This window comes from Balaenoptera musculus, chromosome 16 (genome assembly GCF_009873245.2).
Source record: "Balaenoptera musculus isolate JJ_BM4_2016_0621 chromosome 16, mBalMus1.pri.v3, whole genome shotgun sequence".
Taxonomy (NCBI): Eukaryota; Metazoa; Chordata; class Mammalia; order Artiodactyla; family Balaenopteridae; genus Balaenoptera; species Balaenoptera musculus.
Genome location: NC_045800.1, coordinates 1,116,347 through 1,141,897, shown reverse-complemented (window position 1 = coordinate 1,141,897; position 25,551 = coordinate 1,116,347). Strand labels below are relative to the sequence as shown.

General features: G+C 62.1%; 3 protein-coding genes across 5 annotated transcripts in view; 2 read left to right on the top strand and 1 right to left on the bottom strand.

The window, feature by feature from the left end:
* The window catches only part of JAKMIP3 (Janus kinase and microtubule interacting protein 3), a 101,442-nt gene extending 98,398 nt beyond the window's left edge, over positions 1-3,044 (top strand). Inside the window, exon 24 of the mRNA XM_036827707.1 lies at positions 454-3,044. The gene's annotated coding sequence lies outside the window, so the exon portion shown is untranslated. The remainder of the gene's footprint in view (positions 1-453) is intronic.
* A 2,601-nt stretch (positions 3,045-5,645) lies between these two features.
* On the top strand, positions 5,646-22,172 carry DPYSL4 (dihydropyrimidinase like 4). The gene is made up of 14 exons (XM_036829746.1): positions 5,646-5,870; positions 9,328-9,416; positions 10,081-10,265; positions 12,227-12,391; positions 14,264-14,325; positions 14,422-14,502; positions 15,679-15,747; positions 16,113-16,233; positions 17,137-17,293; positions 17,556-17,697; positions 18,321-18,491; positions 18,689-18,868; positions 20,396-20,561; positions 21,313-22,172. The coding sequence occupies exons 1-14, from the start codon at positions 5,832-5,834 to the stop codon at positions 21,402-21,404; spliced, it is 1,719 nt and encodes a 572-aa protein (XP_036685641.1). The 5' UTR covers positions 5,646-5,831; the 3' UTR covers positions 21,405-22,172.
* Positions 22,173-23,534: 1,362 nt separating this feature from the next.
* STK32C (serine/threonine kinase 32C) overlaps positions 23,535-25,551 on the bottom strand; it is an 82,816-nt gene continuing 80,799 nt past the window's right edge. For 2 of the 3 annotated variants that reach the window (XM_036827708.1, XM_036827709.1), the window contains 2 exons: positions 25,360-25,427; positions 23,535-24,395 (listed from right to left, as the gene is read on the bottom strand). In XM_036827708.1, coding sequence (XP_036683603.1) covers positions 24,251-24,395; positions 25,360-25,427 — 213 coding nt within the window. In that variant the 3' untranslated portion in view covers positions 23,535-24,250. Of the gene's footprint in view, positions 24,396-25,359; positions 25,428-25,551 lie in introns of those variants that run through there. The other variant, XR_005016726.1, reaches the window with a different exon arrangement.

Genomic DNA, 25,551 nt, shown 5'->3' with positions numbered 1-25,551 from the left:
CAGCAGCTGCTCCAGGGTCCGCCCTCCATGTTAGAAAGAGCCTGGGAAGCTCCCTCTTAACTTCTTCTAAATATTAAAGATGTAAAAGGTGAAAAGGAAGACTTAGTACCTAACAGAGGCCCACTTTCTAAGTGCTGAGAAGAAATGAAAACTGGGCGGAAACATGAGCAGTCTCCCACATGTGGGAGGGAGCACTGAGGCCACTTCTGCACACGGTCTCATGGGGCACGGGGACTCATCTTTGTGGCCTCGCGTCTCCTGGGAAGAGCCGTTTGCATCTCCCAGACAGAGGCTCAAGTGTGGCGCCATGCCTGGGCTGGAGCCGCCATAACCGGATGTCCACCTACAGAGCCAGCGCCTGGTCATTTCTCCAGACCCTCCCCGCCGGGAGTCCCCGCCGGTGGCTCAGATGTGTCACACTAACAGAGAGCATCTGTCTTCTCTCTTTTTCAGAGAAGAAGCAGCACGTCGCTGAAGCCTACTTAGAGCGTGATTTCCATTACGCCGAGCGTCGTGGTCCACGGCCGGGGGGGTCTTCCCGCATCTGGACACAGCCCGACTCGCGGCTCGGAGGTGGCTCATCTGTGGACCTCGCACCCTTGGGGGCCTAAGGTTGTGCTGTCAGTGCTGAATTTGCAAGGGGTACGCGCGCATGTGTGTGTGCATGCATGAGTCTGTGTGTGCACACACGTGTGCTCTATCAGAAGACAAAGCACAGGACTGGGCTTTCTGAGGCACCTAGAAGCTGACGTGCTGCGCAATGAGAGTGCAGCCCGATGAGAATGTAACGGACAACATTGTATACAAGAAACACAAACTGCATTGCCCAATGGCTGGAGGGAGGTACGCCTGTGTTGTCTGGAAGTGTTAGGTTCACTTTATATTTGTGTCGGAAGAAATGTTCAACTACAGTGCGGATGACAGTGGCAGCCAGACCAGGATGAATTGGGAGAAAGCTTATAGGATCAGACAGACGTGCTTTTTTCTCTGGAGGGTGCAGGTTTTCCGCTGGGCAATGCATTGTTAATCAACACTTGTCCAAGAAGGACACATCCTTTCCATTGTCATTAAAGCCACAGGCACTTAGTCACTTGAACAAAAAACGGGGCCAGTTCACTGCTTCTCCAGCTGAGCTTGAAGTCAGGGTTTGTATCTCAAGTCCGAAATCTGGCTGAGTCCTTCCTGCAAACTTTAGTCTTGGTCTAATGACGGCATCGTCTTGGCACATTTGTCATACTCAGAACCAAACAGCAGACAATAGTCTTGCGTGAACAAAAGCCACCGTGGAGCTATGGATGCACTCCCAGATGGAAGCCTGATGGACTGTAGGATGGAAACATGCAGAAGCACTCCACAGCTCCAAGCACTCCCTGTGGGCCTGCCTGCCCCATGTGTACCTGCGCAGGGACAGCAGCGATGCAGGTTGGCCATTTCAGATCCCAGAACGTGCATGTGAAACGCAGATTCACACCCCTCGAGTTTATTTGGGTCATCATGATTTTGCGTGTCGTACATATGTCTGGAGTTCTTCATATGCAACCCCACACCCCGGACACTCTTAAGCACAGCTTTGTAATTTTTAAAAGAAGGCAAACTCTACAGGAAAGAGAAGCATGTAAATATGTACCAATGCTTATGAAGTTGTTATTGTCTGTATGTAAAAAGGATGTGCACTGGAAAGGGAAAATGGCTCAATGAATGTTTTAAATGACACTTCACGTACCAAATTGCATTTGGTACATTCAGGAAAGCACACATTTAGTTGCAATGCCAATTCTTCTCTTCAGATATTGTTCTTATTCATGTATCATAGGCACCTTCTTTTCATCTGATTACAAAATCCAGCATTTCAGGATTGGGCTTTTGCAAAACCAAGAAGAAGAAGAAGAAAAGAAAAGAGAGAGAGAGAGAGAAAGGGGCAAATATGAGCATTTGTCACTGATTCCTGCTGGTCCAGTGAGCATCTGAAGAATTCAAGTATTTTATAATAACATGCGCTTTCTAAATTCTAGAGTGTACCTTGTTTCAAAACCAGTGGGCTGGACTGAATTCCCTGCGAGTATTTGGGCTGTCTTACTGCTAGCTCTTCAAACAGGGGAAGCGTGTGTGTAAGTGTGTCACTCCCTAATGGAGCAAGAGGAGGGACCCTGAAAGGTTGAAACACAGAAGTGTTTACTGTGTAACCGGGACGTGGACACGTATACAGCATAACAGTTATCACCATAATCACTGTGTGCACAACACCCAGAAAAAACACAAATGTGTTCATTTGTCTAAACTACAAATCCATGTAAATTTCAGCTTCCTTGTTGACACGGATGTGTGTACCTCGCTTCCATGGTCTAGAGCTCCAGTTGCTGAAGGACCCTGGCTCTTCCTTAAAGGGCTCTGCCCTCGAGGAACCTGTAGCCTTCAGGAGGCCCTGAGTGCCTTACAGGGCTGTGGACACCAACTCTGGCAGTCAGGAAGGAGGGTGTGCCGGGAGTGGGTTTGGAGGCGCTGTGACATTAATCTACACTGACCATTACTGCATCATTGACCTTAAGATGGATTGTGTGTTTTAACACAGTAATGGATTTACGTTTAGGCTCAGGAAAATCAAGCTGTAACTTATGTATCAAATCATATATTTATTTACTGTATATTTTTAAAAAGCTTTATTGTAAATTTATGCAAAAACGAATGAGGACTTGTTTTCTCACAGCAATGCGCCAGGCGGTATTTGTGTTCCGTGAAGCAATTCCTTAATAATCACACTCTAAACACCTGATAACTCTGTTCAGTGCTAAACAGTATTCAGAGGCCTAACATAGGTTTGTATGGTGATCAACTACAAAATTTTACACATATTTTTGTATTGTGATTCCTATGATATATACCAGAGAATTTTTACTCATTTGTAAATTATTGTACAGTTTTTAATAAAAGGTTGTTTTAAGGCTTAGAATATCAAAGTTGTCCTCCTCACGAAGTGTTAAAGTTTGGACGTATCGGCTATGTTAGCCACTGCTGTGTTCCGTGTCCACTCTCTGAACGACAATGCCTCTTTCCACACCAAAAAGGGAACTTGGGCCTTCCGCTCGCTGGGGAGGGGCTGCCGGGGGTCTCACATACAGCCTCATCCTAAGTCGTGGGGAGTCTTCTGGAGGACAGGCTCTGAAGTCAGAGGTGCTGGCAGCCCCTGGCTGAGGTCATCCACCAGGGAGGACTGCTCCTGTAGCTGTTTGTCAGATGAGAACCAGAAAAGAAAAGTCAGACCATTGAGAATGGCGAAAGAATTTCTGTGAATGAACAAGAACATGTTTTAGTCACAGGGATCCCACACAGGTGATTAAAGCCTGTTTGATCTCTTTGGGGGAGTGGAAAACCAAGGTGGGACTGGGACGAGGGGATGGGAAAGTGCTGATTTAGCTCTGCAGGGGTTCTCACGTCAGCCAGTACTGGAGCGTCCTCGCACTGACTCTCACTGTCGCAACTTACGCTTTGAAATTCCGGCTGCACTAACAGAACGGAGAGGCTGGGATGTCTTTTCCTTAAAAAACAGTCCCTGCAGGGCTCGACTGAGTGACAGCATCGCCCTATGACTCTGGATGGGCTGAGAGTCCTCCTACCGTGTCTCACCCCAAACCTTGAACATTTTTTTTTAATTAATTAATTAATTTTATTTTTGGCTGCATTGGGTCTTCTTTGCTGCACGCGGGTTTTCTCTAGTTGCGGCGAGTGGGGTCTACTCTTCCTTGCGGTGCGTGGGCTTCTCATTGTGGTGGCTTGTCATGTTGCGGAGCACGGGCTCTAGGTGCGCGGGCTTCAGTAGTTGTGGCGCACGGGCTCTAGAGCACAGGCTCAGCGCATGGGCTTAGCTGCTCCGCGGCATGTGGGATCTTCCCAGACCACGTGTCCCCTGTTCCCCTGCTCGAACCCCTGTCCCCTGCATTGGCAGGCAGATTCTTAACCACTGCGCCAGCAGGGAAGCCCTGAACTTGTTTTCAAGGGCAGTCAGGAGCAGCTCCCGTGGGCGCATTCCCTCCCCCCCTCCCCCGCCCTGGCCCTCCCGACTCGCCAAATGTTTCAGAGTCAGAGCCTCCTTCCCTGACGTGAGACCGCCCACAGGGCCTGGAAATGTGGCTGGAGTTCCGGAAAACTGTGGTTTCTTCCGTGCGTGCTCCCCGCCTGCCCTTCTGCGGGTTGAGCGGGAGGTCAGAACCCCGGTTTGCCCCGGGGGCGAGCTGCAGAGCTTCGCTGGGACAGAACGCGCGCCCTCGGCCCAGATCCGGCGCGTTCAGCACTCCCTGCGTGGACAGCGCCGGCTCCGCGCGGACGCCAGGCCGGGCTGAGGGGTGGGGGGAGGGCTGGGGGGATGGGGGGGAGCGCCAGGCCCGGCTCCGCCCAGGCCACGCGACCTCGCAGACCCCGCCACAGGAGGCTCCAGGACCCGCCGCCCCTCGCCGGCGGCCGCAGGAGCCAGCAGAGGCTCTGCCCGCGTGCCGGGGGATGCGGGGCACAGGCAGGCCCGGGCCGGCCCAAGCTCGGCGGAGTCTTCGGCTGCCTGGAGGACGCCTTTGAGACGAAGACGCTGCAGCTGGACGCGCGGGGAGGCGTACACCAGGGTCCGCGAGCAGGAGAGCCCCACAGCGGGCCAAGCGGCGACCAGGAGGGACGCGGCGAGCCAGGCGGAGACGGCCCAGAGGCTGCCGCAAGTCTCCCAGAGAGGCCCAGCGTGGCCCAGGCCCGCGGCCCACAGCAGGTAGTGGCCGCAGTGCGGAGGCGCCGGGCATCGGGGCCAGTGAGAGGGGGACGCGGGCCCTGGACTCCCTGAGACGCCACACGTCCACGCCGGAGGCCGCTGGGGCGCAGTGCAGGGGCTCGCCCTCTTCCACCAGCCCCCAGCTCCTCCAAGGGGACGCGAGGGCTCGCGGCGGGAAGTTCTCCCTGACTGGCCGTGTCTGAGCCTGGACTTCCCTATCCTGCGCGACCCCCTCCTCAGAACCCGCCGGAGGCCTGGCCTCTCCTGCCCGGGTCTGCCTCTCGGGTCCGTCCTGGGTCCTGGGTAGCTCTTTCTCTGTGTGTCTCTCTCGGTCTCTTTCTATCCCTTCTGTGTCTCTCCAGCCTCCCACCTGACATCAAGCTTCGCGGGGCTGGCCCTGGGGCAGCCTCACAATGAGGTGTGTCCACTGTCCGGTCCCAGGGCCAGCGCATGGCCTGGCGTTCCGATCCCTGCCCGGGCAATACTCCAAGGAGCCCGGCTTTGGCCCGAAACATCTTTCCGGACGGAGTCCAGCCTGAGCCTGGACTTGAGACTGGATTCAATCCCCGCGGCCCTGGGTGCCTCGGGTCATCAGGGAGCTGGTGGCGGGCCCTCGGCTGGCCAGGGGGGAAGCGGGTCCTGGCAGGACATTGCCGGAACCCTCTCACTCTCCATCCCGGGTGCAGACTCTGCACACACACTGGCCGGGACCGGTCGCAACCCTCTCCTCCTGCCCACCCTGCACAAGTTCGCCTCGCGGTCCTCGCAGGGGCCCGTCCGCGGCCTCAGCTCGCGCCTAGGGCCGGGGTTGGGGGTACAGTCACCGAGCCCGGCCGGGGCGGGGCTTGAAAGCAGAGCAGCAGCGGCGGGCCGGGGGCGGGGCCGGGGGCGGGGCCGGCAACGGAGCCGCGCGGCCCGGCGCGCTCCCACTCGGACGCCCGGCGCCCCCACGCGCACGCCTGGGCTCTGCGCGTGCCCCCTGTCGAGGCCTAGCTCGTGCGTCCGCCGCCGGGGACCCCCCAGGACCGCCCCGCCCGAACCGGGCCGCGCCGGCCAAAGGAGACGGCGGCGCAGCCGGAGAAGCAGGATGTCCTTCCAGGGCAAGAAGAGCATCCCCCGGCTCACGGTGAGCTCCGCTCCGCGCCTCCTGCCCACTGCCCCGGGCGGGACCTGGCCTCCGGGCCCCGGGGAAGACCCTCCCGGCCCTGCGCCGGGCCCCCTTCCCTCCGTGTCCAGCCCCCGCGCTTGCCCCTGTGCCGGCGCGCTCCTTCCCGCGCAGCCCGGGGTCCCCGCGAGCGCCGCGCCGGACCCCCTTACGGAGCCGGCGCATAGGCCCAGGCCCTCCTCTGCTCCCAGGGAGGGCTCGGGGCCGGGGGGAGGCCTGTTCCGCAAGCGCAGATGCGCCTGCCTCCTCCCCCCCTCCCCGCCCCCGTGCGTCCGCGCCTCTCTGGGAGCTCCGATTCGGAGTGGGCCGTCGGCGCGGCCCTTTGTTGACACCGCCGGTCCGGCCTCCGGCCTCGGGGCACACAGATGCCATCCCCGCCCCGCGCCCCTCCACCCCGCGCCCACGCCGCCGCCGCACCACCGGGAGCTCTTTGTCCGAGACAAAGAAACTCAAACCGGCCCGGAGCCCTTGGCGACCCAAGCCCCTCCATGGAGCCGGGGTTCGGAGCCCCCTGGGGGCGGGCGGGGGGGAGAGAAGATAGCTCGCCAGTCACTGTGCGGGCATCAGGCAGCTCAGCTCCGGGGAGGAGACCCTCTAACAGCACACGCACTGGTGCGGGAGGTCCCACTGTCCACCCCGCGCTGCCAGGAAACAAAGCCGCCCCCTCCATGCGGCCAGGAGCCCAGAGGAGGGAGGGAGGGCGGGAAGGACGGAGGGAGGGAGGCGGGCGTCTGGGCGCCAGCTGGACGGTGCCTGGGAACCCGCGGATTCAGATCCAGCGGGAGGCGGTGGGGTGACCCATGGGGTGGCCAGTTGACTTCCTGAGATACTCAGGGAGGAAGAAGCCCGTCCCACCCCGCGCATACAGGAGAGGGTGAGACCTGATGCAGGAGCCAGCCAGGGCCGGGAGGGGGGCTGATCCCCTCTCTGGGCAGCTCAGACTCAAGGCGACTGGTTTAGGGGAACTTCTACCCTCATCCTGAGGAGCATGGCACCTCAGCCTGCTGCATTTCCCTCTTGGTTCCAAGCCCAGGAAGACTCCCAGAGTCTGAGTCCAGAAATCTGAGCATTGGAGGCTGGGAGATTGAGCAGGGCACCCAGGCCACAGTCTCTTCCTGCCCAAAGCCTTCCTCTTCCTCTTCTTGGGCTTCTTAGAGAACGCGTTGGTCCACTGGGGCTGGAGTTGGGGCTGTTGGAGTGGGGGCGCTGCAGGGGGAGGCAGGAGGGTCTGAACACGGGCTCAGAAGCTGGGCAAGGTGGGTCCTTGTGATGTGACCTGTCAGGGCTGGGTCTAGGGCCCAGGGGACCGGGCAGTGAGCCTCTGCAGAACCCAGAATGGAGAGGCCCAGGCAGCTGGGGCCGGGCCATGTGGTAGACCAGGAGTTGGCAGTGGGTCACACAGTAGGTATTTTCAGCTTCGAGGGCCACACTGTTTCTGGTGCAGCTACTCAGCCCTGCAAGAGAGCGATCCTGGGTGTGACTGCTCCAGTAAAAGCTGAGCTTGGACATTGAAACGTGAATCTCATGTAACTTTTATGAGTCTTGAAAGTCTTCTTATGATGTCTTTCAACCAGCATAAGGTGCAAACCACGCTCAGCTGAGGGCGGCACAGGGACAGGTCGAGGGCCGTGTTTGGCTTGTGGCACAGTTGGCCACCCTTTTGTAGACTGTGCGGTGGTGGTTTTACCTTTAGTCAATAGAAATCTGAGAATTCAGCCCGAACTGTTAGATGTTAATAAGAACAGAGAACGATGTGATAAGGCTCATAAGCGATGAATTATTTATCCTCTCAGCAGACTGTTCAGGGTTCTGCTGAGTGCGCCACACACGTCAGTTCTCTTGGCATCAGACCGATGATGTGCGAAGAGCCAGAAGCCCCGGCCTGGAGCCCTGGCCTGGCCTCTGGGTGGGCACCCATGAGCCCCGGGCCAGGTCCCAGACCCCCTGTGAAACAGCTGTCACTCCGGCCTGGTCAAGTCCCAGAGAGTGGGAGGCTCCAGCAGGGTCACGGAGGGAAAGTGCTGCAGGGCTGGGTTCTCGCCCGCTCCATTCTGCACTCAGCTGTTTGCTCCTCCTTTGTGTTTCTCTCCGTTTTTCTCCACTGAGGTCAGACCATCACCCCTGACATCATGCACAGCTCCATTACTGGCTCTCCCTGTGCCTCACTCCCTCCTTCCCGACCATCAGAAGTGGACTTATGGCGGCCCAGCTCCGTGCTGTGGGTGCCCCGAAGAGCTGGCCGAACTTGCTGCCACTTTGTTCACCCCCTTGGGCTACCCCCAGGCAGCACCAGAACCTGCAGGCACCCCGATGTCTTCCTGGCCCTGCACCCCCATGGCCTCTCCGTCAGCAGCTCCTTCTCCCCAACTCCCAGCCTCTCTGGAGTCCATCTCTCACCCGCCCCAAAATGCTGGCCCGGGGCCCCGCATCTCACCCAGACCACATCAGACCCCACTCCAGCGATGGTCCTGTTTCCATCCTTGAACACCACGGGCTGCTTTCTACAACAGGCTAATGTGATCTCTGTATGATCATTTAAACCCCAGCTTAAGGCCTCCCAGGTGGCGGCCCACTGACTCCCCAAGCCCAGCATGCCCCACCCCTACCCACCTCCCATTCCCCCCACCCCCCATCCCGCCTCGTTTCCTCTCCTGCATCAACCAGACTCTTTCCTGCCTCAGGGCCTTTGCATGGGCTGCGCCCTGGACTGAGCTTGAGTCACCTCCAGTTTTAGCTCCTCCAACAGGCCCTTCTCGGTCCCTGAGGCAGCCAGGCCTGTCTCCCATCACCCTGTCACGTCACCTGCTTTGTGCTCTTGCGTCTGTCACCAGCTGTGACGGCCGTGTGTGTGACGTCTGTCTCCCTCCCCAGGGGTAGGGCCCCTGCCTGCCGGCACTGCCTCAGGGCACAGAGATTCTGGAAGGAGCCCGCCCCAGCTGTCAGCCGGAGCCGCCTCTGTGGGTGGACGAGGAGGGCAGACCTTCCAGGCCAGCAGGGGCGTGTGAGACGTGGTCCACCTCCCCCCTCGGCCTGGGCTTTACAAATTAGGCAGCGGGTGTGCAGATGTACACGTGGTTCACTGCACTGCGGCTCGCACCGCCTCGGCTTTGCCGTGGTGAAGCGGGGAGCTAGCTGATCGTACACCCTGTGCCTTTGGCGAGGCCAGACAGCCTGACCTGTGGCTGCAGGTCGTGTGCGGGGCCCGTAGGCAGCTGCCCCCAAGGGCCACCGTCTCGGGGCACCCTCTGCCTGCCCTCGGTGTGTGTGTGGGATAAACCATGCAGGCTTTGTGCTGGATTTCATGCACACAAATTGTGCCTGAATGTTTCCATCATAATTCCAAGGTAAAGCTTGTGCTCAGGATACCGTTGAGTCGCTTAGTTTGGAGGAAACTTACCCATTTCTTTGTCTCTGATAGAGTGACCGCCTTCTGGTCAGAGGCGGGAGGATCGTGAACGATGACCAGTCCTTTTACGCTGACCTGTATGTGGAGGACGGTTTGATAAAGTGAGTTTCTACCTCAGATGTCTTCATGGTCACACGTCGATCACACACTATCCAGAAGTTTACTTTTGGGCGAGATTCGTGTGAATGGTTCTTTCTTTTCCAAAAGCTCGTTCCCTGGAAATAGCTTTTGCCCAACCCGAGCCCTCAGGGAAGCCTCAGAGAGCAGGCCAATGGCTTCCTCGTTTCTTTATTAACACAGCTACAGTATGGTGTGGGGCTCAAAGCAGGTGTTTGTAAATGCTTACCGACCACACCTATTAGCTTGTCTGCTTGTGCCTGTCAAGGAGCTCCAAGGACTTCCCTGGTGGTCCAGTGGTTAAGACTCCATTCTCCCAATGCAGGGGGTGTGGGTTTGATCCCTGGTCGGGAACTAAGTTCCCACATGCCACGCAGCAGGAACAAAACAAAACAAAAAAAGCAGCTCCAGCCTCTGGTCAGTAAGCAGCGAGTGGACACCTAAGTGACCAGCGCAGGGTTGGCTCCTCCGTGTTGACGGTCCTGAGCCCCAGAGTGTGGGCTGGTCCAGTTAAGTCTTGACCGTATTGCCCTTTTCCTCAGGGACAAGAGCCCAAGGGCAAGAGTCCCATCTCTGCAGCATCGCCAAGGAGCCCGTTCACGTTTGCTCGGGGCTCTTCCCAACCAGCGAAATCTCTGTTGCTTTCAGACAAATCGGAGAAAACCTCATCGTCCCTGGGGGCATCAAAACGATTGACGCCCACGGCCTAATGGTCCTGCCCGGCGGAGTCGACGTCCACACAAGGCTGCAGATGCCCGTCCTGGGCATGACCCCGGCCGATGACTTCTGCCAGGGGACCAAGGCCGCCCTGGCAGGAGGGACCACCATGATACGTGAGTGTCTCCTGTGGGGAGCGTCCGTCCCAGGCCATGGTCCTCTGGCAGGTTTGCATGTCGCAGGAAGAGCTTTCCCTGACGGTGTTTTTCTCGGGCCTCTTTCCCTCTATTGCATCTCATTCTAAGAAATCCTTGAGTGCCTGTCTTTAACCCTGCCCCTCGTCCTGAGCCGTGCTGCCTTGGCCAGCTCTGGAGCGCTCCTGGGATTTCCACGGGAGCACAGGGATGTGTGCCCAGTAATTTATCATTTCCTGGGAAGCTAGCAGCTGGCTAAGGACCAGGTTTGGAAAACCCAAGTGCAGGGGTCGTGTTGCCTGAAATGTCAGACACATTTGCCCCTGAACCTCACACCCTCTGAGGCTTGGTTTGCAGAAACTCCCTGCCCATGTCAAAAGAGCTAAAGACGGAGGCTGTGTTTTAGGAAAAGGATGATGAAAAATGCTATTACCCTATCAACGAGCCCCAGAGGTACCGTTTCTTTAGTGCCGACGCTGTGCCAGGCACGAGCACCATCCTGGTGAGCCTCAGCTCGTGCTCTCCTTGTACAACCCTCTCAGCAGGGTGGAGACACCCCAGTTAACAGCCTGTGAGGTGAATTCGCTTGCCCACCGCGACATCGCTCGTGGCCAGCGCAGGGGCCAGGAAGAGGCACCGGCGTGCAGCCCTCCTCCCGTGGCCTTGAGCGCCATCAACTCCGCAGGCCCGAGCACAGACACGTCCACTAGGGGTTAGATCTGGCCTAACAGGCCCAGTCCAGCCCCGGCTGCACCACATCCTGGCTGTGACTTCAGGCAGCGCAACTCACTTTTAGGCGCCTCACTTCCCCGATCTGTCAGGCAGGGGGAAGAGGGTGGAGGGTGGAGCAAGGGGTGCACGTCGTTGCTTTGCTGTGTCTGGCACACGTGAGCGCTGCCGCCGCTGCCACCGGGAAAGGCTGCTCTGGCCACCCTGGGCTACTTCACAAGTGACATTTAGATGTTGCAAAATCCTGGCCTGGTGTGGTTTACTGAACTACGACGTGGAAGGAAAAACCCAACAATGGTCCACCTTCTAGTCTGATTAAGGAGAGTTGTGATTTCAGGCCCTTGGTCCTGCTTGTCATTGGTGGCCCAGGCTGAGCAGGCGCCTTCGTGGTTATGTCACCTGCTCCTGCCGGTGCTGAGGCATCAGACCGGCTGTGAGGACAGAGATGCTGCAGGCCCCGGCCGGCCTAGGCAGAGCGGCCTGCAGCTCCAGGCTGGAGCTGTGAGCGGCCTGCGGGGCGGGGCCCTGGGTTCGCGACCTGAGCTGCGGGAAGCAGAGGGGCCCACGTGAGGGCGTGCTGGAGGAAGGCACGGCATCTGCCTGTAACCCCGGGGCGGGTGTGCCTTCCCCCTGGCCACCCCACTCCCAGCTCTCTCCCTGCACCTGGCAGAGGCTGTGAGTGGGGTTTGGACCTTGGACGTGGGCTTGCCGGCAGGGTGGGGTGACGGTGCAGTGCCCATGTGCGTTCCCAGTTTCCCCGGGGGGTGGGGTGGGTGCGCTGCTCGAGGTGTGTGCGGCCAGTGAGGCAGGAGGGAAGCCAGCCCTGTGCGCTGCTGTGGGCAGGCTTGCGGGTCCAGCACCACGGACAGTGGCGCCACCCCTGCCCTTCCAGGGGCACCTCACTCAGGCCAGGCCTGTGCAGGGGGTGGAGGCCTGAACTGCCACCGGGCTCCCTGTGGTGTGTCCACTGGAGAGTGAGGCCCTCCCTCTGCTCAGAGAGAGGCTGGGGACAAGGGGCGGGAGATGCCTCTTTGGACAGAACCGGCGGGCAGGTTCCCAGCAGCCTCAGCCTGGCGTTGGGTACGAGGCCTCTTCTCTGCTTTTCTCAGACGTGCTTCCTGGTTTCCTGGGAACACGGAGCTGCTCTCCCTCGGAGGCCCAGGTGGTTCCAGTGGCGCGGGTGGGGGGCTCCGCTGACCGCGCTGTCCCCACAGTGGACCACGTGTTCCCCGACACGGGTGTGAGCCTGCTGGCGGCCTACGAGCAGTGGCGGGAGAGAGCGGACCGCGGCGCCTGCTGCGACTACTCCCTGCACGTGGACGTCCCCCGCTGGCACGAGAGCACCAGGGAGGAGCTGGAGGCCCTGGTGAAGGACAAGGGTGAGCGGGCGGCCCGGCCGGGCGGAAGGGCAGCCTCAGGGCCTGGGCTCCCCTGGCCGCGGGTGGACGCTGTGTGCACCTGACCCCGGGGCAGGCGGCCGCGAGCTGGGAGAGAGTTGGGCAAGGGCCATTCGAAGATCTGCTAGGCTGAGAGGTCACCTGCGTCCGAGTCTGGGGACGCATCCCGTAGCTGTTGTCCTCACAAGAGGACACAGCAGGGACCTCCCTGGAGGTCCAGTGGTTAAGACTTCACCTTCCAGTGCTGGGGGTGCGGGTTCGATCCCTAGATGGGAGCTAAGAGCCCACATGCCTCGCGGTCAAAAAACCAAAACATAAAACAGGAGCAGTATTGTAAGAAAATTCAATAAAGACTTAAAAAAACAGAGGACACAGCAGCCACAGCTGTCACCTCGGTCCCCTTGTTCTCGGCCCTGGATGAAGGGTAAGCCCTATAAGCTTTCTTAGCATCTTAGGAGCCTTTAGAAGGAGAGACCTTAAAACCTACTGCCAAAAGAAATAAAAATAAAAATAAAATAAAACCTGCCGCCTCAGCTGAAACAGGACGGTTTACAGATAAGGCTTAATTTTTTTTTAATCAAAAGTCCTGAAGCTGAAACCACATCAAAGTTTATAGAGGATTTGACAAGTTAGGTGGACGTCGTAACTGAGCTCCGGTGACTGGCTTCGAGGGTGGTCCTAGCACACAGCCGGGAGAGTAGCTGGCGGGGCTGGGACGAGGGGTGCTGGCTGCAGACCCCTGGCCGGGCCCTGGAGGCCACAGGGCCCTCCCCTCAGGAGACGCTGCCCCCCGCCCCACTGTACATCCGAGGGAGGCAGAGAGGTTCGCCGAGGCCGTTTCCCAAAGAGTGACGGTCCTCACACCAGTAGCCTTTGGCATTTAGGACCCCCAGCCTGGGGGTGGGCAGGGGGCTCTCAGCTTCTGCACCTCATTCCAGGCAGTGGCTCCGCCCCCCCGGTTGTTCCTTAACGGGGTCGGGAGGCCTGCGGCCTTGCAGCTCCGAGCAGAGGCAGAAACCGGGCACCTGCCGCCACCACCCTCCTGCCGGGGCGGCGCTGCCCAGGGGTCTGCTCCCAGCAGAGTGTCGGTCCTGGCCCGCTGGGTGGCGTACAGGGACGGGCCTGCATGCTGACCAGTAGCCTCCACCAGGCGCCCTGGGGCAGGTGGTCACCTGGGGGATCGGCTCGTGTGGCACTGGGTGACAGTTTCCCCCACGTGCCTTTGCTCCTCAAGTTCACACTTTCGACCCAGCGAGATGACAGGGAGGAGGGAGGGGCCGCACCGCTGGTTTGGATGGTGGGGGTCAGGTGAGTCCCCAGCTGGTCCCACGTCCGCACAGCACAGGAGAGCTCGACCCTGGCCTGATGGGGCCCTGACACCGCGGGCAGCCGGTCCTGTTCCTTCTGCTTTTCCTGAGAGCCTGAGCGGGCGGAGGAGCCCTGAGCGGGGCCTGGCAGGCGCCACCGAAGCCCCGCAGGCTAGGTGGCCCCCGTGAGGGCCACCCCGGCGCCCAGTGCGGGAGCGGCTCCGGCGCAGCCCGGGCAGAGCTCAGGCAGCGAGACTGCAGCTCACGGCTCCCTTCCGTCCGGGGGACACGGGGCTCCCAGGGCTCCCGGGGTCCGTGGGGGGTTAGGGGGCGGGGGGCGGGTTCTCACCTGGCTTTGCCACTGGGGAACAATCGGTTCCTGACCCCAGAGCTCGAGAAGCAGGAGGCGCCGGGGTGACTCTGTCCCCGTCCCAGCTCGGGAGAGTGTGGGGCCGGTCCCTGAGAGCCACCAGGCCGGCTGGCGGGGCCCCTGGAGCTCGGGGAGCAGTGGAGGCTCCTGGCATCCACCCCTCCTGCCTCCCCCCAGGTGTGAACTCCTTCCTGGTCTTCATGGCGTACAAGGACAGTTGCCAGTGCACGGACGGCCAGGTAAGGCCGCGTGCCGAGCGGGGGGGCAAGCAGATGTCTCAGGCTGCTGTGGACGGGAGACACACAGCCCCACGCAGCCCATGTGCCTCTCCCCAGATGTACGAGATCTTCAGTGTCATCCGGGACCTGGGAGCCGTGGCCCAAGTGCACGCAGAGAACGGGGACATCGTGGACGAGGTGTGGGCGGGGCTGGCGGGGTGACCCCTGCCCACTTTTTGTGGGGGCATGTGGGGTTCCGGGCATCAGGTGCTGTATGTGCTTCCAGGGTTCGAGGCCAGGCCCAGGCGGGAGACATCGTGGGTCATGCTTAGCATTCAGGACGGTGGGCCGCGAGTGCCTGGGAGGCTTGTTAGGGGGTCGGTGGGATTCTGCTTCTCCCCCATTCTCCACGCCGAAGCTCGTTTACACCAGAGGGTGCTGTGGCTCAGACCTGTAGGATGAGTGAGCTTGCCCAAGAGGAAGCCCCATCCCCGACTGTGCAGAGCCGCCGTGCACACCCCGGATGCACACACCCCGACGCGCACGCCCCCGACGCGCACTCCCTGACGCGCATGCCCCGACGCGCACTCCCTGACGTGCACGTCCCCGACGCGCACGCCCCCGACGCGCACTCTGACGCGCACGCACCCGACGCGCACTCCCTGACGCGCACGCACCCGACGCGCACGCCCCCGCCGTGCACTCCCTGACGCACACGCCCCTACGCGCGCTCCCTGATGCGCACACTCTCGACATGCGCCCACTGGGGAAACAGCACGGCAGGCAAGGTTGTGGGGTCTTATCCCCTCACTTAGGGGGACTGCGACCTTGGGCGAGTCCTTCCCTTCTACAAGCCCCGTTCCCTCATCTGTAGTTTGGGGAGCTGGAGTCGCTCCGCTTCGGGTCAGCCCGCTACTCCATTCTGAGCTCTCTGTGGTTGGTGATTCTCAGGGGCCTGGAAGTCTGGGCTCATCTCGGGGAACAGGGCTCACGTGAGAGGTCGGAGGCCAGGGCTCATCTCGGGGAGCAGGGCTCACGTGAGAGGTCGGGGGCCGGGGCTCATCTCGCGAGCAGGGGTCACATGAGAGGTCGGGGGTCCGGGCTCATCTCGCAAGCAGGGGTCACGTGAGAGGTCGGGGGCCGGGGCTCATCTCGCGAGCAGGGGTCACATGAGAGGTCGGGGGCCGGGGCTCATCTCGCGAGCAGGGGTCACGTGAGAGGTCGGGGGTCGGGGCTCATCTCGCGAGCAGGGGTCACGTGAGAGGTCGGGGGCCAGGGCTCATCTCGCGAGCAGGGCTCATCTCGCGAGCAGGGGCCGTCTCAGGGCCGGGGTGCTCTGGGCTGTGTCCAGGCTGGAATGTGGTGTGTGTCTAGGAGCAGAAGCGGCTGCTGGCACTCGGCATCACCGGCCCCGAGGGCCACGTGCTCAGCCACCCAGAGGAGGTAGGTGTGAGCCTGCCGGGAACGCCCCCCTGACTGGGCCTTCATGGGGGTTGGGGCTGGCCCCGTGGTCCCGGCAGGGCTGTGATCCCGCTGTCCTCGTCTGGAGGCGTGAATCAAGGCTCACGTCCACTCCTACCACTGGTCACCCTGAGGCCTTTATGCGAGGCCAAGAAGGTGGCGTGGTCAGCCCTGGGGTCTGCATGGGTCGGCCCAGATTCTGGGCACCGAGCCCCAGGCTGGGGTCCTCACCTGCCCGGGGTGCTCCCTCTGGGCCCTGGATCCATGGGTGGTCCGGGGGCATCTCACGCCCATACCGGTCAGGAGGCCCCAGTGTTCTCGTGTGGCCTGAGTGCCCGCATCCGCAGGTGGAGGCTGAGGCCGTGTACCGTGCTGTCACCGTTGCCAAGCAGGCCAACTGTCCCCTGTACGTCACCAAGGTGATGAGCAAGGCTGCGGCCGATGTGGTTGCCCAAGCCAAGCGTAGAGGTGAGTGGCGGCCCCGGACCGGCTCTGTGTGGGGGTCGCTCACGTCCTCAGCCTCCCGGGGCTGGGCCAGCTGGACTGAGGCTCAGCGCGGGCAGACCCGACGGAGACGCAGCGGCCGCCCCGCCAGCCTCTTCATGGTGGGGTGGCCTCTGGTGCGGGGGCACCAGGGCTGTGGCCGGCGGGAGATATGGGCACCTGGTCCTTGTGTGGGGTGGGTGGCCTGAGTCTCCCCTCTTGTCCAAACAGCAGTGGAGCATCGGGGGGCCTTGAAACAAAAGTGAGGCCTAGTGGCCCTGTTTGCACAGAAGTGAGTGTCAGAGCTGTGCTCTTTGTGTGTCTGTGTGTGCGATGTGTGTGGCATGTGTCTGTGTGTGTGTGGTGTGTGTGGTGTGAATGGTGCATGAGAATAGATCCTCATGTCGTGTAAGGGAGCCTGGCCCAGCTGACCCTGGGGGCCCATGTTACTGTCCGCTGGGCACGTCCTGCGTCCAGGAGCTGGGGTGCGGGTCCCGAGGGCTGGATACCCTCTGGCCCTGGAAGCCCAGGCCCTGGAGGAGGCAGGGGGTCGGTGACGGAGCCAGGTCCTTGCACAGAGGCTGTGGCCAGGCGGGGCGGACAGTCAGCTGACGGTGTCTCACTGCAGCCTGTGGTCCCAGCCGGGGTGTGAGGTAGCGGGGACAGAGAGGACCCACTTGGGGAGCCCCAGGTGGCCTGGGCCGGGCGCCCCCGGAGCAGGGGAAGAACTGCCCAGGTTTGGGAGATCGAGGGGCAGTTGCGCGTCAGCCCTGGGACCGCGGGGCCAGACCCACCTCACGATGAAGTCCAGGTCAGGGGGGCATTCCCAGGCCCTGCCCGGGTCTGGGGACATGGGGGCTGGCAGTGCCCCTCACGGCCTCCCCGCAGGGGTGGTCGTGGTCGGGGAGCCCATCACCGCCGGCCTGGGCACCGACGGCTCCCACTACTGGAGCAAGAACTGGGCCAAGGCCGCGGCCTTCGTCACATCACCGCCCCTCAGCCCGGACCCCAGCACCGCGGACCACCTCGCCTCCCTGCTGGCCAGGTAGGGAGCTGCCTGTGTGCCCCTCGCCGCAGCCTGCCCTGTGCCCGCCGGCAGCTGCAGGCCTCTTGCGTCCGGAGAGTCCGCACCGGGCTCCTTGCCCTCCCACCTGCGCCCCGAGGCCCCAGCTCTGCCCTCTCCGACGACCTCTCCCCCACCCCACCCCCCCCGTGGGCCGAGCAGCTGGGTAGGGGTGGAGCCAGCTGGGCCTTTGGCGGCTCAGGAAGGACAGGCCCCTCTGGGCTCTGACTCCGGCTTTCCCCAGCGGGGACCTCCAGGTGACCGGCAGTGCCCACTGCACCTTCACCACTGCCCAGAAGGCCGTCGGCAGGGACAACTTCACGCTCATCCCCGAGGGCACCAACGGCGTGGAGGAGCGCATGTCTGTGGTCTGGGAGAAATGCGTGGTGGGTGCAGAAGGGGGGACGCAGGGTCCTCCCCTCAGAACGCTGCCTGCTCATCAGAAAGGGAAGCCCCTTGAGCAGTAAATTCACCAGAGCAGAGGTTGGGGCTCGTGGGCCCCCGGGTGTCGTCCCGCCAGTCTTGCCATCCAGGGCTCCCTAGACATTTGCTTCTGGTCCTAATGCACACGACCCAGGGAGAGCGGGGTCCCTGCCCTGGTGGAATTACGCTCCACAACGTCTCCCTAGGAGGCCTGAGATTTCCTCAGACATCCATCTCGCTTGGAGGGCCCTGCCCACGGCCTCTGCCCCCATGCCCCCAGCCCCGGTCCTGAGACCTTCCCTGGGCTGGGGCCCTGACCCCAGGCTCCTGGCCACCCCAGGGGGATGGTTGCGTCCTTTGGGGACACAGACATTATTGTGGAAACATCAGCATTCATTTGCCCACAAAGTGAGCATGGAGACCAGCTTGGTGCCCAGGAAGGACCAGACCTGCAGGCATGACTGAGGCACACGACCCGCGGCCTAGGGAACAGGGGCCACCTCCACACAAGAGCCCCGAGACCAGACCCCGCCTGCGGTCAGGAAGGGCGCCCCCCCTGACTCACCCCCACCTTCTTACTTCTCAGGCCTCAGGGAAGATGGACGAGAATGAGTTTGTTGCTGTGACCAGTACAAACGCAGCCAAAATCTTCAATTTTTACCCAAGGAAGGGGCGGGTGGCCGTAGGCGCCGACGCCGACCTGGTCATATGGAACCCCAAGGCCACGAAAATCATCTCTGCCCAGAGCCACAACCTAGTGAGAGAAGCCTGGTCCCACATCAGGGTCAGGGTCGGGGGCCTGGGGAGCCCCGCAGCCTTGCTGGGGGGATGGGCAGGAGCAGGGGTGCAGGGCGCGGCGGCCACTGCCTTCTGAATCCCGGCCTGGCCGAGTGGGCGCCCCCCATCGGGGGTCCTGGGTCAGGACACTGAGCAGCCCCTGGCTGTTCTCCCCAGAACGTGGAGTACAACATTTTTGAAGGCGTCGAGTGCCGAGGAGCCCCCGTGGTGGTCATAAGTCAGGGCAGGGTCGTGCTGGAGGACGGGGCCCTGTTCGTCACCCCCGGGACTGGTCGCTTTATTCCGCGGAAGACCTTCCCCGACTTCGTCTACAAGAGGATAAAGGCTCGCAACAGGGTAAGGCCTGAGCCAGGCAGGCGGGTGGGCATGAGCTCTCAGGCCTCCTCCGGGTCAGCCCTGCCCACGGCCACTGTCGGGAAAGCACAGCGGCCCCACTGCTCCGGGCGCTTCTTAGCGGTGCTTTGCCCGCGTTCGTTACCAGGCAGCCCATGTCGCTGTAGAATGCGTGGGTGTGAAGCAAAAAAACCCCTCGTAGCCACCCCCCAGGTACACTGCCACTAAGACTAGCACAGCCCGCCCAGGATTTCCCCGGGAACAGACGTGGATGTTAATAAATTAAGGAAGGAGAACACGTGGTTTACACGGCATCCATGAACTTAGAAGTTGTGAGCCCTCGTCTTCCCATGCGGGCTTGGCCAGCTGCCCGCCGAGTCTGGCGGATGCACCAGGTGTCCACCCAGGCCCCGCGCTGCATGCACAGGTGGTTCACACATGTGCACAGGCGCGCACGCACACGCACACACACACACACACACACACACACCCTGCACACGTGGTTATTGTACTCTCTGGTTTGCTTTATCCCAGCCCTGTTTCCAGTTTTCTAGACTAAAGACGTTGTCTGAGCTCGTAGTGAGGAGGGATGGCTTTCGGGCTGGGCTAGGGGCCAGGTGCTGGTCTCCTTCCCGGGAAAGGAGAGTGGAGGCTGCCCTAACTCGCAGACACTGCTGTCTCAGGCTGCAGGGCCCGCACCACGGCTGCCACCCACATCTGACCTGGGCACGCCACCCCCTCCTCCCGCAGGGTTCGAGCGGGGCCGAGAGGCAGGGTCCAGGGCGGAGGGCTGGGCATCGCACCCCTTGGGGTGAGGTCCGGGGCACCCCTGGGCACTGGCCACGGGGCAGCTCCGTGAGGTGGCAGGCCAGCCCCATGTACAGCCGCGGCACGGAGCAGGGAGAGGGGACAGCTCCCCATCACACACCCGGGGTGATGGGGGCAGGGGCTGGATGCAGACCCGAACCTGCAGAACTCTACACCCCACAATCGCTCTTGCCCTGCGCCCCTGCCCCACTGTGACCCCTGCAGGGCAGGATCTGGTCAGAGGCCCCTGGGGCTGGGCTCAGCCCCACAGTCATGTGTAAACCACAAATCCCCAGGCAGGTGCCAGCTGCAAACACAAGCACAGCTGAAGGGTTTGCCTCAACCCTCGGACTGTTAGTCCATCATGGTGGCTACTGGGAAGGGCCTCTGCCTCTGGGGGCCATTTTCAGGGAGGGCAGGACCCAGGGCCACCACCTCAGGGCTTCCTCAGGAACACAGCGGGGGCTGCGTGGGGGGCCACAGTACGGCGGGTACTGAGGAGGCGGTGACCATGTTGGGACCAGTTTCTGATTCCAAGAGGAGACGCCTCCGCAGGCCACCCCTGTCCGAGCTGCTGCTCCAGCTCGGGGCACTGCTGCCCAGCCTCGGGGGAGGGAGGTATGTGTCCACACTCGCGGGGAGTCACCCCTGTTGGCGGGGAGCCCCTGCCCTCGAGCCCGGGGCCCGCGCAGCACCCCCTCATGCCAGCCTCTCGGCCCACAGCTGGCAGAGATCCACGGCGTGCCCCGAGGCCTCTACGACGGGCTGGCCCACGAGGTGATGGTGCCCACCAAGCCAGGGGGCGGTGTGCAGGCCCGCGTGTCCTGCCCGGGGAAGATCTCAGTCCCACCCGTTCGCAACCTGCACCAGTCGGGGTTCAGTCTGTCTGGTGAGTTGAGCCCAGCCTCTGTGGGACCCGAGGACCACGTGGGAGTCCAGCCTCCAGCCCCTCACTGCCCCATAACGCAGAGGCACATATGTGAGGCGCATAAGGATGGGGCCTGGGGGCTTCAAGGGCTCTGGGGGCCCCCCGCATGCAACCACCAGGCTCAGGCCTCTGATCAGGGTCTCAGCTGTGCTCCCAGCGTGCTAGGCTTCTAAGAGAAGCCCTGAGCCCTAGGCTCTCCCTGCAGACGGAGCCAGACCCGCCCTCTCTCTTCCCCGCCCTTGGACGGGGGCCAACCCAGCTCCTGACATCCTGTCTCAGCCTCCCTGCTGGGGAGGTGATGGTGGTCCCTGCCTGCCTCCTGGGGATGTAGGGCCAGGGGCAGGGCCCCTTTGGAATCCAGCATCGTCCTAAAGGCTAAAGACAGTCTTCTCCCATCACGGGGGTCGGTGCAGGGCAAGGCCCACGGGAGGGGCGAGCAGGACTGGCCCAGCCTTTGCTCCTCCGGACCGGACTCCCAGAGGGTCAGCCTTGACCTCCAGTCTCTGGCGGCATGCACACCTGGCCTCACTTGCTGCTCATCTGAGGCCTCAGTGGTGGGAGTGCCTGACCAGCGGCCTGGCTGACCCGCCAAGGCCGTCGGGGAGCGTGGGGGGCCTGCAGTGTGGGGCTGTGGCTCGCATCCCTGGCCTCGCGGGTGTGGCGTGTTTGCGTCCCCTCCCCAGCGCCACTTCCACTCCTGGCTTCCCCACAGGCTCTCAGGCCGATGACCACGTCGCCAGGCGCACGGCTCAGAAGATCATGGCACCACCTGGCGGCCGCTCCAACATCACATCCCTGTCCTAGGAGCTGCTTGTGCCAGCGGCGGGCGTGCCTGTAGGCGGCCGCCACTCCCCTCTGTTCCCGTCCCTTCGTTGAACCTATTTTGAAAGGTGCTTGGCCTTACCTTCCCCTCCCCAGAAACTCTCCTCTCGGGGTCCCAGGTCCTGTTACGAGGAGCTCCCGCAGGAGAGGCTGAATTTGGGGAGGTTTCACTGCCAGGGCAAGGAGGCCGGATAAGGTGGCGGGGACAGTTCAGGTGGCCCTGAGCCCGGGTGCCAGGTGCCTCAGGAAGACAGGGGCCTCCTAGGATGCCCAGGGCAGCCGGGCCAGGACGAAAGGCTGGGGGTGTTTTGCCCTCGTCCCTATCAGGAACCACTGCCCTGCAGAGCCCCCAGCTCTGCCATCTGCTCCCACGGGCAGAGGTGCAGCCCGCCCCTGTGGGCCTTAGCGCAGGGAGGAGCACCCCGGCCCTGCCCAGAGCTGCTGTGACTTCAGGGACCCACCTGGAACACAGTGTAGGGCAGCTCCCGGCAGGACTTGTGCAGATGCGTCTGTACACTTTTCCAAGGACCAAGCCTCCGCTTTCGTAGAGCCCATGTCCAGGGAATTTTAGGATCCTTTAGCTAAGATGCTTCCCGTTTACTACTAAGTGTGCATTGCAGTAGTTTATTAGAGCAGCAGTTTTGTGCGGTGAGGACACCTGTAGCCAGGAACCTGCCTGCCACCCACAGCCCAGCAGCACTGTGCCCCGGTCCACGTGAATCAAGTCGATTAAAGGCATCTGGGCTGGAAGCCGCCGGCGTGTGGAGAGCCCCGACTTCTCTACCCCTGCGCCGTCCCCTGGGGGTCCACGCTTGGGATGCTGGGGCACACCCGGCAGCCCCCTGGCCTGGCTTCGAGCTGACGGCGAGGCTGGACCTCAAGACCACCTGCGGGGCCAGCCGTGCTTGGCCTCCGGGCATGGGCAGGGCTGGGGCCGAGCCCTAGGGAGGCGCTCTGCCTCTCAGGGAAGGGGCCCCAGGCCTGCAGGTCAGAGAGAGCCAGACATTCAGAGGGAGAGGGGTGGTCGGGAGGACCCCCGCCTACATTCTACTTGATGGGCCCGAGCCAGCCCAGCAGGTTGGGGGTAGCATGACGCCTGGGGACCCGCCAGGACAGCACGATGAGCTCACACCTCCAGCGGGCAGCGGCGGGGGGAGGTGTAGCCTACATTCTGCCCCCTTAAGGCAGAGCAGCCCAGGGTTCTGATCCAGACCCATAGGCTGAGCTGCACCAGAACTTTCTAGAAGATGGAACTGCTGGGCTGGCCTCCTGGCCTCAGCCTCTTTCTCATAAAAATGGCGCCAGTTCTGTCCCCCAGATGTGGGACGCTCCCAGGAGGGGTCTTCACCCCAAAAGCACCAGGAAGGGACAGGGGCAGCCCCCTACCCCTCACACGGCCAGGCACTCTGGGCCCTGCCCAGGCGTCCACTTCGGTCATGTTCCCCGGGGGAACATGACCAGCCCCATCTTTGAATCCAGCCCTTCCATGTGCTGCGCTGGAGCAGGGCAGCCCCCGGAGGTGGCCCATCCTGGTGGTCCTGCAGCATTCCCAGGGGCTCCCCCTGGCTCAGATTTGTTTGGTCAGTGTGGCCTCAGAGCTGCTGGATTCCCGGGGCTCCACTGCAGCCAGTGTTCACGGCACCAGTGTCCCCCTCCCCCAGAGGGAACCAGACCACACCCACATCCCTGCCACCGACTCAGGAGATAGGCATGCTGTCCCCTTGGGCCTCAAAAACGCACACTTAAATGTACACAAAAACCCATATAAAATGTGGGTTTATACAAAACGCCAAACCCACTCCCTGCCCAGTTCCTGCCTCTGACATTACCAGGTCTCCACCCAGAACTTTCTCTGGGGATCGGCACCACCACAGGACATCCTGCAGTACCGCCCACCTCTGGACCCTGGCTCCCCGGTGCTACCTGGGCCCACGTGCCCCGTGTGGGCTCGCCGTGCTGCGCTGCTGACCCTAACTCCCTGCACCTGGGCGAGCGGGGGCCGTGAGCTGTTCCAATCTGTGGGTGCTCCAGTCCTTGTCGCTTTCGCGGTTCTGCCGCAGGTGCCCCTGCCCTCTGACAGGCACCACCTGCCCCTCAACCCTGCAGCGGCCTTAAGGCGTCTGGGGCAGGAGACGGGCATCCACCCCAAGGCCGAGGACCGGGGCTCCGGGGAGGCCCTGCGCCAGCAGGAACCGCCCTGACTCCCGGACGAACGTTCTCTGTAACGCAGCAGGCACAGAACGTGCAAAACAGCCGACACCAAGTGGTTCTCATGTTTTTCTCAGAGGTGGAAACTATACAGGAACACAGCAGAAATTACCAGAACGGTCTGTATCTCTATAAAACACTCTTCACGCCCACACCCCTCCCCCCTTGATGGACAAGAGCCGAGCAGCCCCTGGGCCGCCCCCCGGCTTCAGGCGGCAGGGCCCGGCGAGGCGGGCTATGTACAGCAGGTGGCAGGAGACCAGGGCGCCCGTCCCACCACGCGGCCCGTCGGGGGGCCGCCAGGAGAGCCCGCGTGTGGGCCACGTGCTTCCCTCCGCCATTGCCCAGGTGGCCCCCGCCCTCCACGCCCACTGCTCTCGGCCACACCGACAGCCTCTTGTCACCACGTGCTACCGAGAGCTGGAGGGCAGCCTCGGCGGTCGGACTGTCCAGGGAAATTCCAGCCGGGGTGCAGTGGGAGCCGCCGGCCTGGGCCTGGGCCTGGACCCGCCGGGCCGCTCCGTGTGAAAGTCGATGCTGGGCCTCCGCCTGCCGCCAGGTCCCTCTGGACGCCCCGAGTCTCCAGCGTGACCTGAGCTGACGCCGTGGGCAGGGGCCACCTAGCTGCTCCCGGCCGAGGGGCAGATGGTGCCGCAAACGTGCAGGGCCGAGCGCGTCCCCTCGCCGTCCGCCAAGGCCTCCGCGCCCTCCCCGGGCTCAGGTGCAGGCAGGGGCTCGCTCGTGGGGTCCTGGCTCCTCTTCAGCCTGGGGGGAGACACAGGGAGGGCCTTTATGCGGCCTCGCCGGCAGCTGCTCGCTGGCCCAGGGCCTTTCCAGGGACTCCTGGAGTGGGTCCCGCAGGAACACGGACACATGCTGGGCATCTCTGCCTGGGCAGAAGCTCCTCCAGCCACACTGGCTCAACAGGGTGTGCGGGCACACGGGGCGTTCCAGCCCAGCACCCTCTGTCTGGCCGTTCGTGGCCCTCAGTCTCGGAGCGGCAGGGCTGGTGAGTCTCAGCCTATTTCCAGCCAGAAGCTAAAAGGAGGCCTAGTTTAGGCGCAAGTTCTGCGGGTCAGCAATTCTGGAACAAAGTGCCTGGCCGGGTCCCATTACTACCCAGGCCTTGACCTCCAGGATGATGGCCACTGTCCTAAGCCAGTGTCCACACGTCGTCCTGGTCACTGAGGCAGGACAGAGCACCAGCTAATCCTGCTCACTTTCCAGGCCAGAGCTCAGAGCCTCCTCCTCCAGGAAGTCCTCTGCCCCTCATCCCACTCCTCCTCCTCTCGGGCCCCACAGCACTGGGCCGCCTCCCTCCACTGTGGCAGGTGTCTTGGGTGTCTGTTTGTGGCCTGTCGTATCTCCCTGCCAGCCAGCTCCGCCCTTTCTGTCCCACAGTCCCTGAATAACCGAGTGAGGGGTGGGAGTCGATGTGACCGCAGGGGCCGCCCAGAAGTCCTCCGCCCTCAGCTGGGCAGTCCACCCAGTGTCTGCCCAGGAGATTCTGGCCATTGGCTGAAGGTGGCCAATGAGCCCTTCCCCCAGAAGCCTGAACAGGGACCTCCCACCCTCTCCCCCAGGGCCACCACTCAGAGTCCCCGAGGAGCGCAGGGGTCAGGCTTCCCAGCCCCGCTGATGCCACGCGGCTGCAGCGGCCAAGGAAACCGAGGCCCAGTTCCCCAAAGTCCTTTCTGCCCCGTTACTGGCCCACAACGCGCACACTCACTTTTCTCTGTTGAAAATCACGAAGTCTTGCTGGATGGCGTCGAGGCAGTCCTGAAGACGGTCGTTCTCCTGTGAGTCAGACAGACACAAAAGTGAGCGCGGTGGAGCCCGCCAGGCCCCCTCGCATCCCTCAGGTGAGCTCCTGGGCGCCCCCGGTCGGCTTCTCCTCGTGGCCTCCTCCTCTCTGAGGAGC